This window comes from Vespula pensylvanica, chromosome 9 (assembly GCF_014466175.1).
Source record: "Vespula pensylvanica isolate Volc-1 chromosome 9, ASM1446617v1, whole genome shotgun sequence".
Taxonomy (NCBI): domain Eukaryota; kingdom Metazoa; phylum Arthropoda; class Insecta; order Hymenoptera; family Vespidae; genus Vespula; species Vespula pensylvanica.
The window spans coordinates 3,333,271-3,345,153 of NC_057693.1; the positions used below are offsets into that span (position 1 = coordinate 3,333,271).

The following is an 11,883-nucleotide window of genomic DNA, read 5'->3' on the forward strand; positions in this document are numbered from 1 at the left end:
AATGATAAATCAAACATTAAATTTTTAACCAATTTAACACATTGATTGCCATGGGGATCATCATAATTATACGATAATAAAAACTTCATTTTAGTACTATAATCAAGTTATATAAAAGTAATCCAAACGTGTTAATCAAAGAAATGATATTTCTCAATATAAAAAAATGCTTTTTATTTAGGTCGTATTTTTTCATACATAAATCGTTGATTACTATCTTGGAGAGAAGCACTTATGAGACGCTTTTTAACAGCATGAAAATGAGTTAAAGCAAAATTATATAATTCGTTTTCCATTTTCCAAACAACTGTTTTTTGAATTTTTTCCACTGTTTCTGGTAACGGATCGATTTTTTGTGTCGTTTGTCGTAAATGCGATTTGTTATCTGAAAATATTTTCATGTTTTACACATTTAACAATAAAAAATTAATATATGAACTTTAAAGCATAAACATTTATTATCTTACTATATAAAAATGATTCATACGCCCCTTTAAAGAACCGTGGAAATACAATCTGTAAAATTTGTACAAATTCTGCTAATTCTTCAGTAACACCTACTAAAAGATAATGTCTTTGTAAATTTCTCTTAGCTTCTTCTAGTGCCCATTTATTTCCAACTTCCCTATTATAAAATAAAATTTCTGAATAACGTACAGATATATTTTCACACCAAAGTCTTACCAGCAAGCTGGATCATGACCACATAAAAAAGGAATTTGAAGCCACATATTATTAGGATCACAGTCAGGTTGACCAATATTGACACATTCATCAAATGTCTACGATAATACAAATTAATTATTTACTAATAATTGTATATACTACAATTATAAAAATTATTTATTCACTAACTTTAGTATCACCGTGTTTTTTTCTTATGAGATGAGGTCTAAAATTATCGCCATATCGTAGAAAATAATAATAAGATATAAATCTGTCTAAAGGTTTCCGTAATATATTTATATAAAGAGGAGTTTGTTTTACACCAAATCTGAAAGACAAAACTTCCTTTATGATTAAACTTTTCAAGATAAATATATAAAACGTATAGTCATTTAAATAACCAATCATACGTTCTTTTAAATGTAATATATAACTTACTTTTCAAAATTTAAAAAGGCCGTGTGGCCATGATAAAATGCTGGTTTTATCGCATTCCATCTTGATATATTATTTACAAATTGAATCTAAGATTGAAAGTAAAATTTAAAAGTTAATTTATAAAAAAAAAAGAAAAAAAAAACAAATAAATTATTTGTTTTAATGTGTAATACCTGATTGAAAAGTGTAAGCGTGTGCATGTTATTTGTTACATTAATATGTAAAACATGATATTTATTTTGTTTGCACAAATCATAAACCAAACCCACAAAACTCGTAGAGGCTGTTTTTGGTACTCTGTTATATATTATAACAACTTCCTCATAATTTGTTGGCTTGTATATTCGTACATCGGACTTGACATTATCTTTTAGTTCATTTTGAATTTGTACAACGGCATCGTCTGGAAGTACGAATGGATACTCTATGTTATTCCATCACCTTTAACAAAATGAAATATTAACAAAATACACTTGTTTGCGAGTCACAAAAGTTAGCACGAAAATATAGCGCGTACGTAGTGATTGGTAGTTTTCTTCCAAAAAATTTATTCTCAACTTCAAATAGAGAATTGTAACAGTCAATATCAACATCACAATCCATTGGGGCGTAAAATTTCTGAATATCATTTTTCGGTCTATCTACAGCATTATATGCATTCTATATATTTGGTTCAAGCGATATGAACTTTCCCAATAAAGTTTTAAATGGTTCCTGGTAATTCAAAGCTGTTCCAAAAAAATTTATATTAATACAGATTGATTAATAAACATATTATATCGAAATATATACGCAATTGTCCATGTACGAATGTTATATCGTTGCCGATATATCGAGACAATAGTTCGATATTTTTCAAAAAGATCGATATCGATATTCAACTGCGCATCTAGTATTATCGATAACTACGTTGAAAGAATCGAGATAATACGAAATGAATTTTTATAGTCAAATCCATGACGATATATATTATATAATTAATATATATTTTTTCTATAAAATAAATCTAATAAAGTAACTAATATTATTTAAACAAAACATCTCTACAATTGATTGTAGAATTTTTTATGATATTGGTAGATGGCGCCATATTGTATTTTCTGCTACGTTGCCAATTCTTCATGCTATAAAATAATAATTCTTACAAGTATCTGGCATTCGTTCGTCGAAAGAGTAAACGTTTTGTCGACGTTACATGGTTTATATAAAAAACATTTAAATAAATTTAGTAATATACCTAGTTACATAGATTCAAAATTAAAGAAATTAAACAAACTTAACTAATGTACAATATAATTACAATATTATTCCATGTCAAAATTCATGTAAATATATTTTAATCAAATAATTAAAAAATACAATATTATGAACATATTTATATTGTAAGTGAATTAATAATTTTACAAGAATAAATTACTATTTTTAGTAAAGATTTAATTGAGTTTCAATCTTCATTTATAAACTTTATCACTATGGCTGATCGTTTAACACAATTGCAAGATACGATAAATCAGGTAATGTTAACATTTAATTTTTAATTAGTAGCCAATAATATTATTATATTATTTATAATTTTACATTATATATAACATTCGTATATTTACATTTATAGCAAGCAGAACATTTTTGCAATAGTGTTGGTATATTGCAACAGTATTCTACGCCAAGTAAATTTCCTGGTTTTGATCGAATCGGTACTCCACAACCACATCAACCGCAAGAAGGTATATATAAGTATATTATTATATTAATTCTACATTTTTTATTATTTTGAATTATCAATTTGTGTGTGTGTGTGTGCGTGTGCGCGCGCGCGCGCGTGTGTGTGTATATATATATATATATATATATTGTAGATTATGCAGCACTGTTCGCAACTTTAATTGCAAGATGTGCAAAGGATATTGATACGTTAATAGAAAGTCTTCCAAGTGAAGAATCGTCACAGGAACTTCAAGTAGCTAGTTTAAGTCGTTTAGAACAAGAAAATCAGGAAGCTGGTAAGCAACTTGAAGAGGTAGTAAGACAAGGAGAAGCTTTACTTCAACGAATTCAAGCAGCGTTGCAAGACATTGCTCAAAGCCAATTAGATATGCAGAATCCTGCATCGACTGCTGTACTTAATATTAATTTAAATCCTACCATGACCTTTAAACAAGAAAACTTAAGTTCCACAAACTCCGTGTCTTCTAATAATGTCCACCAACTCTCCAGTTCATCGCCAAGTTCAATAAATCAGTAATATAACTAATTATTTTATGTATATTTCTAACCAGTACTTTTAATAAATTTATAATAAATTAGATTTAATTCGTAATATTGTAATTATATAAATGTAATCTGCATATTTCTTTTATATAAATTATTCTTGCAATATAAATATAAATATAGAAACGAATATATGTACATATGAATATATATGTTTTTACATAATTTTGACTTCATTTTTTATTGATATGTCAATACTCCAACTCTACATCTACTTTCCTACTTACTAACTACTTAATTGTTCAGTAGTTTAAAAGTTATATCTGAAGTTGCTGTGGTTGCATTGCTTTCAGAGAACTCTCGTGGTAATTTTAAGAAATATGCAATATTTGAAATTAAGCAATATTCTTTCAATTTGTGCGGTAGCGTTGTGCTGTGTACTATTGTTTAATTTATGTATTATACTAAACGAAGTTTATTAATTATTTTTTTTTTTTTACAAAACAAAGTGAAAGGAACGTAATATTTTTATAATATCAAATATGCGATATGTAATAATAAAGACATAACCGTACTCGTCACACTTGTTGAATATTTGGTTATAGCTTATTTTGCATCATAAGAATAACTTTTTTAAATAAATCACCATTTAATTTATATAAGATTCATATTATTAATATACATATAGATATTTATTTAATATATTTAAGTGTCACTTTGATAAATTCTTCTACTTCATTATAATTGATAATATAACTTTCTATACACGATTGTTTCTACATGATATGTTTTGTTCTGCTGAGAAATATTATGCCACCTAAATAATGGATTCGGAAGCATCATTGGTTGAACGTTTACATAAACTAAGACAATGGCAAATTGAACAGCAGGAACGTCTTATAAGACAGCAACAGGAACAACGGCAAAAATTGACTCAGGAGCAATTACGCATGTATGAAGCTTTAAAACTACCTATTCAGGAAATAGGACTCGATAACAGAACATTGTGTGAAAGCAATTGGTATGAAGATATATATTTAAATACGAATACAACTGATCATGTAGATAATTATAGACAAGAACAAACTGATAAAGATGTAAAAAAAATAATTCAAGAACAATCTACAAATGATAATAATGACATAAATAAATCTGATGATATATCTTTATTTACTAATTCAAATATAAATCCCATTAATGAATCTTTTCAAGAAGAAAAGTCTCTAACTGAATTTAAAAAATCTTCAAATGTTGTTAGTAAACAAAGCTTAAGTAAACTAAAATATCAAGTAGAAGATGACAAAGATGATGTAGAAAATGATTGTAATTTGAATAATGAAAATATATATATAACGTCCCAAAAAAAGAAAATTCATCTAATAGACCATTTATTAGAAGGAATAGAACCATTACCACCTGATAAATATATAGATAGAAGTTTTCTTATTGACGATATTCCAGTGCCATCTCCAAAGAAAGACTTTCAAACTTTGCTAGAAGAAAAGTTGAAAGAATATAAGCCAATATTTAACAAAGAATCAAATGATAAAAAACAAAATCAAGTTAAAAGACCATTTTTAAAAAAAGGACAAGGCTTAGCTAGATTTAGAATGATTCAAACTTCAAAAAATATACCAGTTAATGTAAAATCATGTACTGTCCCTGTATCAATTAAACAAATTACTAATAAACAAATTATTCCTACAAATAGTAAAAATGATAATGCAAAAAATAAGAATGAGCCTAAGTTATCAAGAAATGTGCCTTCAAGGAAGCGCATTACTACTATTAATGTATCACAACAACAGTTAAATTTAAAGAATGTCCCTCCTCCAAAAAAAATTTATTCTGAAAAAAACGAAGCTGTATTAGCAAATATCGAATCAAATATAAATTCAAATATTATTGAAATAAATAGTTCTGATATTGATTTGAAGACACAAAGAGAAATGGAAGAAATAAGAATATTTGAACTTTTAGAAGAAAAAGCAGAGAATTCTAGTTTATGTTCAACCTCAAGTACTGTAGTTGCATTTTTACAACAATCAACACCTTTCAAGATGAGGCAAAAAATTCGGGATACAGAAAATAATATAAATAATCCAATACAAGAAGATATTGTTCATGAAGTTAATCTTGGAAGACTCCAATCGACTGATACTCAACCAATATCACCAAATCAAAAGTTTGAATCTGATGTTAATTCTTTCTGGGAAACCATACCTATAAAAAACCCAAATGAAAATCTAGAGAATATGCAAGTATTAAAAAAACAAAATATATCTAATGTATCATTAAAAAACAAAAAATCTGATCAAATATTCATTCAAAATTATATGGAACACGTACACGATGAAATAAATTACAACATTCAAAATTCTGTATGTTCTAATGACGTAGATGTAGGTTTACATGTCAGATTTTCTGAATATAATGAGTATAAAACTATTGGCTTAACTGACAATTCTAGCATATCTAGTAGTGGATCTCTGTCACAAAAAGATTATAATGATGAAAGAGCTTGGAGTGATTGTAGTGAATTATCTGATTCCTCTGATACAAATGTACAATTAATAAAAAGCAGAATATTTAAGACAAATGAAGTCACAAATGAAACTTGTGATTTTATCAATACAAATAAGATTATGAAAGAGGGAATAGATCAACATGAGATAAAAGAAACACAAGAAACAATTTTCAAATCTGAACTTTTAAAAAATCGTTTATTAGAACTAGAAAAAGAAATTGATATTTTTCGCAAAGAAAATGCAGCTCTGTCTTCTCAACGTCAAAAATTGCAAGAAGATTATCGAAGTTTTCTGAAAGAAATAAAAGAAAAAGAATTAATTTTAGAAGACAGTAAAAAGAGAATGGATTGTTTACAGGAGGAAAAAAGAAAATTGATACGTGAAAAAGCCGTACTTGAATCAAGATTACGTGATTCTCAAGAAAAGGCTCATCAAAATAAACTGGAAAAACAACAAATTCTAGACTTAAAAGAACAGTTAGAAAAATTACAAGTTGAGCTTAGAAGCAAAGAAAGTAAATGGAATGCAGCACAAGCTAGACACAGAAGTCAGATGAGAATATTAAAAATGGAAAATATAAAATTAAAGGAAGAAGTAGAACGATTAACCAAAATAAAAACATATAATCCTAAAATTACAAAAAGAATAGGTACATTTTCAAATACAAAAGCCTTACATCAGATTAATAAACAGCTTAGTGAAGAAACGAAAGAAGTCATAAAAAATGATTCTTCATTAGATGATGATAAAATGTCAAAAACAATGTTGGATGCCATAAATTCGGAATATGAATATATAAAAAGCGATTATGAAATAGATAATCACAGTAATGAAGATCATAATAGTAATAGTAATAAAAGTAATAATACCAATATTCCTAAAGAATATGAACAATGTATGCAAAATATTATTAAGAAACGTAATCTATATGAAAATCTATTGAAGGATGCTACATCAAGTTCAATTGAAGTTTCAAATGTAATAAAAGGATTAGAATTAAGATGTGAATCAAGTGATAGTAAAAAGAATCAAAATAAAAAAGAAAATGAAAATAGTATGTCACAAATTGATAAGGATATGTGCATGGATGTAAAAGATAAAGTTACTCTAAATTATGAAAATGATAATAATATACTAAAAGCTTCTCAAAAATTACCATTAGCTTCTACTTCATCTAAAGACTTATTACATACATATAAAAGAACTATTTCTCCAAAAGAGCTTAAAACTAATGAACAAGTACAATGTATTGAACATCCTAATGGATGTACTGAATTGTGGTATCCAAATGGTAATGTAAAAAAAATTTTTCCTGACAAAGGTATAACAAAAATGTTATACTATAATGGTGATGTTCGTGAAACACAAAAAGATGGAAAAGTGAAATATTTTTATGCGTCAGCGCGGACATGGCATACAACAATGCCAGATGGCCTTGAAATTTTAGAATTTTCGAAGTAAGTTGAAATACATATTTATAAAAACTTAGAATTATAAGCAATAAAGGAATTATTGTTGTAAATTATATTAATATTTTATACAGCGGTCAAGTGGAAAAGCGTTCACAAAATGGTGTGGTTGAAATATCATTTCCAGATGGTTCAACACAAATAATACAAGTAGATGGATATGAAAAATGGGAATTGCCAGATGGAACAATTGCAGAAACCTTTGCAAATGGAGAAAAAGTTGTTATTCTACCCAATGGACAACGAGAAATACATACAAAAGATCATAAAGTAATTTAAAAAAAAAACTTACAATGAATTAATCCTTCTATTTAATAATTTGTTGCGAATCTTGCTAAAAATAAAATTAAATAACTATAAATATTTTATTTTTCTAGAGGAGAGAATATCCTGATGGTACAGTTAAATTGATTTATCCAGATGGTATACAAGAAACACGTTATTCTAATGGCAGAATAAGACTTAAAGACCAAGCTGGTAATCTTCTTATGGATTCTCATTATTAAAGAAAAATTGTATATCCATTTATTATAATAAAATGATATAAACTAAAAATATTAAATTGGAAATATTAAATTAGAAATTACATGATGTATATAATTTTGAAATATTATTTATATATAATATAATGTATAATTATTTGTATCTAATATATAATAAAACCAATTAAATCTTGTATTTTAAGAAAGTATGATATAAAATACGTTGGTGCTTAGAAGATTTAAGTTTCTTTTTAAATTCATATTTTGGATATAAGGATATATCTTAGGAAATTTAGGAAAATCTCAAAATTACTAACGATCATTACTATCCAATCAGAAAACTTATTTGATCTTGAATTTCAAAAAAGAAGGCTTATTATTGGATATTGTAAATAGTTTTATATTTATATTTTTGCAACCATTTTTGCGAATTGCAATAAAACTTTCTAGATTTATAGTGAACTTTTGAGCAATCTATTGACGAAGTATATATATTGATGCACATACGTGCGCTTTCCCCTAGAAAGATTATTAAATTTCAAACGTTTTCATTATTTTAAAAGATGTCGGTCTTTTTACGATTTCAAAAATGGACTGTCGTAGGTTTAGGTGCTTTAAGTGGTGCAGCATTATTTTATTACAATGCCTATGGTGATTGTGAATCCTCTTGTGTACAAAACTCTTGGACAACAAATTTCACGCCTTCTGTAAAGTGGGATCATAACTGGGACAGGTTCTTTGGTTTTTACATTGTTTATATTTTTCTTTTTTTTTTTATTGTTTATAATAGTGGATGGTAATGCATGATTTTTTTATGTTATAGACGAGATCCAAAAAGTTTGGTAAAGCCTTTGAAAATAAATAATGAAATAGATGAAAATAAATACAATGAAGAATTTGCAGCAAAAAGAGCTAAACATATAAGGCATTTGGTACTTATTAGACATGGACAATATAATACTGCAGGAAAAGTAGATTCTGAAAAAGTTCTTACTGAACTTGGTCAGTTATAAAAAATTATTTGTATAATTTTAATTTTATATAAATAATTTTAATGTTTGTTTAAATTATATATAATTATATTTGAATATAGTATAATATAGTTGAATATATATATATATATATATATAACATATTACATTTATATTTATACAGGTCGACATCAAGCTGAAACAACTGGGAAAAGATTAGCAGAATTAGATGTATCTTATTCTTTAATAGTTAGATCAACAATGACAAGAGCTCAAGAAACTTCTAAAATAATAGAAAAAAGTCTTCCAAATGTACCAACTGAAGATGATAGTCTTTTAACTGAAGGTGCACCTATTCCACCTGAACCGCCAATAGGCAATTGGATGTCAGAACGATATGTGTGTACAAATTGCATTAGTGAAATATCATATACACGCACATTACAATTGTTTAATAATTAGTAATTTGCAATGTACATAACTGCTAATTAAGTTTTATGAAAAATTTTAGTTTTACCAGGATGGACCTAGAATAGAAGCAGCATTCAGAAAATATTTCCATCGAGCAGATCCTAAGCAAGAAAAAGATACTGTTACTATTCTTGTTTGTCATGCAAATGTTATCAGATATTTTGTTTGCAGGTAAATATGATCAATTTTTTTATATCACGTTCTATTATTCTCTTGATCCATTAGCTTTAATGGATCTTTCTTTGTATACAATATACTATATTATAACAAATGTATATATTGAATCTTATATGATTTTTATAAGATTTTTTTATAACTCGAAACACCATGAGCGTTAGGAAAAACATGAATTAAGGAAGTTTATAAGTTGGTTAAAAAATAAAAAAATAAATGTATCTGAAATAAAATATTTTAAACTGAAAGGCAATTAAATTAAAAAAATTTAAGTTGCAGAAGTTCTAAATTATAGTTTATATATATATATTTTTTTAATTTTTAGAGCTTTACAATTTCCTCCAGAAGCTTGGATGCGCATGTCTTTAAATCATGGAAGCATTACTTGGTTGTGTATATATCCTAATGGAAGAGTAACAATGCATTGTCTTGGAGATACTGGTCATATGTTACCTCAAAACATTTCAGTTAGTTAATAATAATGAGGTATATAATTAAATTTATTGTTTTAAAAAGAAATATGTAATTCAGTATTTCCAGATGCGAAGAAAATCATGAAAGAAATTAAATTTTGTATTTATAAAAGTATTTCTACAGTGTGTGTATATGTAAGATTCACACTTTTTTCTGTTAAATGTATATGAGGATGAAAATATGAAACGTGTTGGAATGTTTCATGTAATATGGAAATGAATTAATTGTCTACGATTTTTTATGTCTATTAAGACATTTTATTTGGCAGTGTAAAAATATACAAACATGTATTAAGTAAACATAATTGTAGCTTTTATACAGGTGAATATAAGAAATTTTTCTATGTAGAAATGATTTATTTTGAACCTATTTGTTCTATATATCATTGATTTATTGAATATAAATCTATCAATAAATATTTAAAAATACATATATAAGTTTATAGATACCAAAACAATAATATCTTATTGTGCTTCTGCATTCCGTGTAGCTTTTCTAGCATAATATCGTTGTAAAGCTGCTTCAAATACAGGACCAATTGTTCTTTTTAACCAAATTGAAGATCTTTCTTTCTTTTGGGCACTTTCAACTTTGTTCTCTTTATTTTCTTTATCTTCGATCTTTTTATTATCAATGTCTTGTGATGTTTTTTCAGTATCTTTTATATTGTCTTTATTTTCATCTAAAAGTATTAAATTAGACATAGTATTAGTTTGAATATCTCGTATTTCACATTTTTGTTTCTTTTTATCTGGTTCTTTAATTTCAGAGCAATTGATACTTTTGTTTTCTACATTATTTATACTTTTATTTGTGTTACAAGACTCAATTTCTTTTTGTAATTCATTATCACTTTCATACATTTCAATAACTCTTTGTCTATACTGCCTACTTTTTTTAATTTTTTTTACATTACATTTTTCTTCATATTTTTCATTTGCTATTGTGGAATATTCATTATTAATTACATCTTCTGCTTCTAACGTATCATTACCATTTTTAGCCTTTTCTGGAATTTTTACAATTTCTTCAATACTTTCAACTGTTTGTTTGTATAAATGTCTATAGAATCCAGACATATCTTGTTGTTTCGTCACGTCGCCAATACTTTCTAATCTATTCATTTTTGCTTCCTCCTCCTCCATTTTTTTAAATTCTTCTAATTTTGCTCTATATGCAGATGTTACAAAACTTTCTTTATCTGCATACATCATTCCTTCAGCCTCTCTTTCTTTCTGTACCATCCTTTCTATCCTATGTTCTTGTTCTTTTTTTCTTCGTTCTGCAGCTTTTAAGAAATTTTGTATATATCTTGGTTTCTTTTCTTGAACTTTTATTGTTTTAACTTGATTTTTGGCTCCTATGTTATCATATACCTCATCATATTGATAAATAGTTGGATCTTCTTTTAATGCTTTTTGCATGCTAAGCTTGGTTTGCTTTTTCATTTTGTTTTTTTCACTTTCTGCTTTGAGAGCTTTTCTAACCCAATCAGTGCCATCATCTTCATCAGAAGTATCCTCATTTCCAAATACATTTATTGCTTTTGGTGCGGAGAGTTGTTTTTTAGGTATAATTAAACCATAACTGCAATTGTTATATTTATATATGTTAGTAATTTCGAATTCTTATTTGATTAAAAACATATCAATATAACACACTTTTCTAACATAATCTCTTAAGAAAAAATTTTCATAATTATGATGTACAATATTATTAATGATGATATAATGATTATAAATAATAATTATTAATAACGTAAATTCAATACTCTTACTGTTTATCTTCTTTCTTAATATTATCCATAACGAATGATTGCTTGTATAATTATTTTGCTTCAATTGTAGACAACGATCAATAAATTAACTGATATTTATACTGATATCATTATATACCATCTGAAGAATGACGTAAATGTTTGCATTCGATTTATTCGATACTCGAATCGATCGATTCAAAAAGTAGAAAAGCGTGACGACAGCAACCGAGGTTATTCCCGCAG

The 11,883-nt window shown here is 26.5% G+C and overlaps 5 protein-coding genes across 7 annotated transcripts; 3 read left to right on the forward strand and 2 right to left on the reverse strand.

Moving 5' to 3' along the window:
* Positions 1–149: 149 nt before the first annotated feature.
* On the reverse strand, positions 150–1,943 carry LOC122631814 (heparin sulfate O-sulfotransferase). Its single transcript, XM_043817949.1, has 7 exons — positions 1,622–1,943; positions 1,278–1,507; positions 1,105–1,190; positions 856–994; positions 685–782; positions 468–625; positions 150–385 (listed from the first exon to the last, which is right to left on the reverse strand). Exons 1-7 carry the CDS (start codon positions 1,731–1,733, stop codon positions 174–176), a joined length of 1,035 nt encoding a protein of 344 aa, XP_043673884.1. The 5' UTR covers positions 1,734–1,943; the 3' UTR covers positions 150–173.
* A 431-nt stretch (positions 1,944–2,374) lies between these two features.
* On the forward strand, positions 2,375–3,421 carry LOC122631816 (mediator of RNA polymerase II transcription subunit 21). The gene is made up of 4 exons (XM_043817951.1): positions 2,375–2,429; positions 2,531–2,618; positions 2,717–2,828; positions 2,961–3,421. The coding sequence occupies exons 1-4, from the start codon at positions 2,416–2,418 to the stop codon at positions 3,344–3,346; spliced, it is 600 nt and encodes a 199-aa protein (XP_043673886.1). The 5' UTR covers positions 2,375–2,415; the 3' UTR covers positions 3,347–3,421.
* Positions 3,422–3,487: 66 nt separating this feature from the next.
* On the forward strand, positions 3,488–7,916 carry LOC122631809 (centromere protein J). Of its 2 annotated transcripts, none has more exons than XR_006327767.1 (3): positions 3,488–7,297; positions 7,437–7,579; positions 7,687–7,828. XR_006327767.1 is itself a non-coding variant. In XM_043817929.1 (3 exons), the coding sequence occupies exons 1-3, from the start codon at positions 4,137–4,139 to the stop codon at positions 7,813–7,815; spliced, it is 3,486 nt and encodes a 1,161-aa protein (XP_043673864.1). In that variant the 5' UTR covers positions 3,494–4,136; the 3' UTR covers positions 7,816–7,916. The 2 variants fall into 2 exon arrangements, 1 of the variants encoding a protein (XP_043673864.1); XM_043817929.1 differs by having other exon boundaries at positions 3,494–7,297; positions 7,384–7,579; positions 7,687–7,916.
* Positions 7,917–8,277: 361 nt separating this feature from the next.
* LOC122631505 (serine/threonine-protein phosphatase PGAM5, mitochondrial) lies at positions 8,278–10,228 on the forward strand. 2 transcript variants are annotated; one of them, XM_043817244.1, is made up of 6 exons: positions 8,278–8,524; positions 8,615–8,793; positions 8,947–9,161; positions 9,274–9,404; positions 9,733–9,874; positions 9,939–10,228. In XM_043817244.1, the coding sequence occupies exons 1-6, from the start codon at positions 8,355–8,357 to the stop codon at positions 9,963–9,965; spliced, it is 864 nt and encodes a 287-aa protein (XP_043673179.1). In that variant the 5' UTR covers positions 8,278–8,354; the 3' UTR covers positions 9,966–10,228. The 2 variants fall into 2 exon arrangements, with proteins under 2 accessions (XP_043673179.1, XP_043673180.1); XM_043817245.1 differs by having other exon boundaries at positions 8,279–8,524; positions 9,948–10,228.
* LOC122631504 (nuclear speckle splicing regulatory protein 1) lies at positions 10,116–11,834 on the reverse strand. The gene is made up of 2 exons (XM_043817242.1): positions 11,659–11,834; positions 10,116–11,468 (listed from the first exon to the last, which is right to left on the reverse strand). The coding sequence occupies exons 1-2, from the start codon at positions 11,685–11,687 to the stop codon at positions 10,346–10,348; spliced, it is 1,152 nt and encodes a 383-aa protein (XP_043673177.1). The 5' UTR covers positions 11,688–11,834; the 3' UTR covers positions 10,116–10,345.
* Between the last annotated feature and the right edge of the window lie 49 nt (positions 11,835–11,883).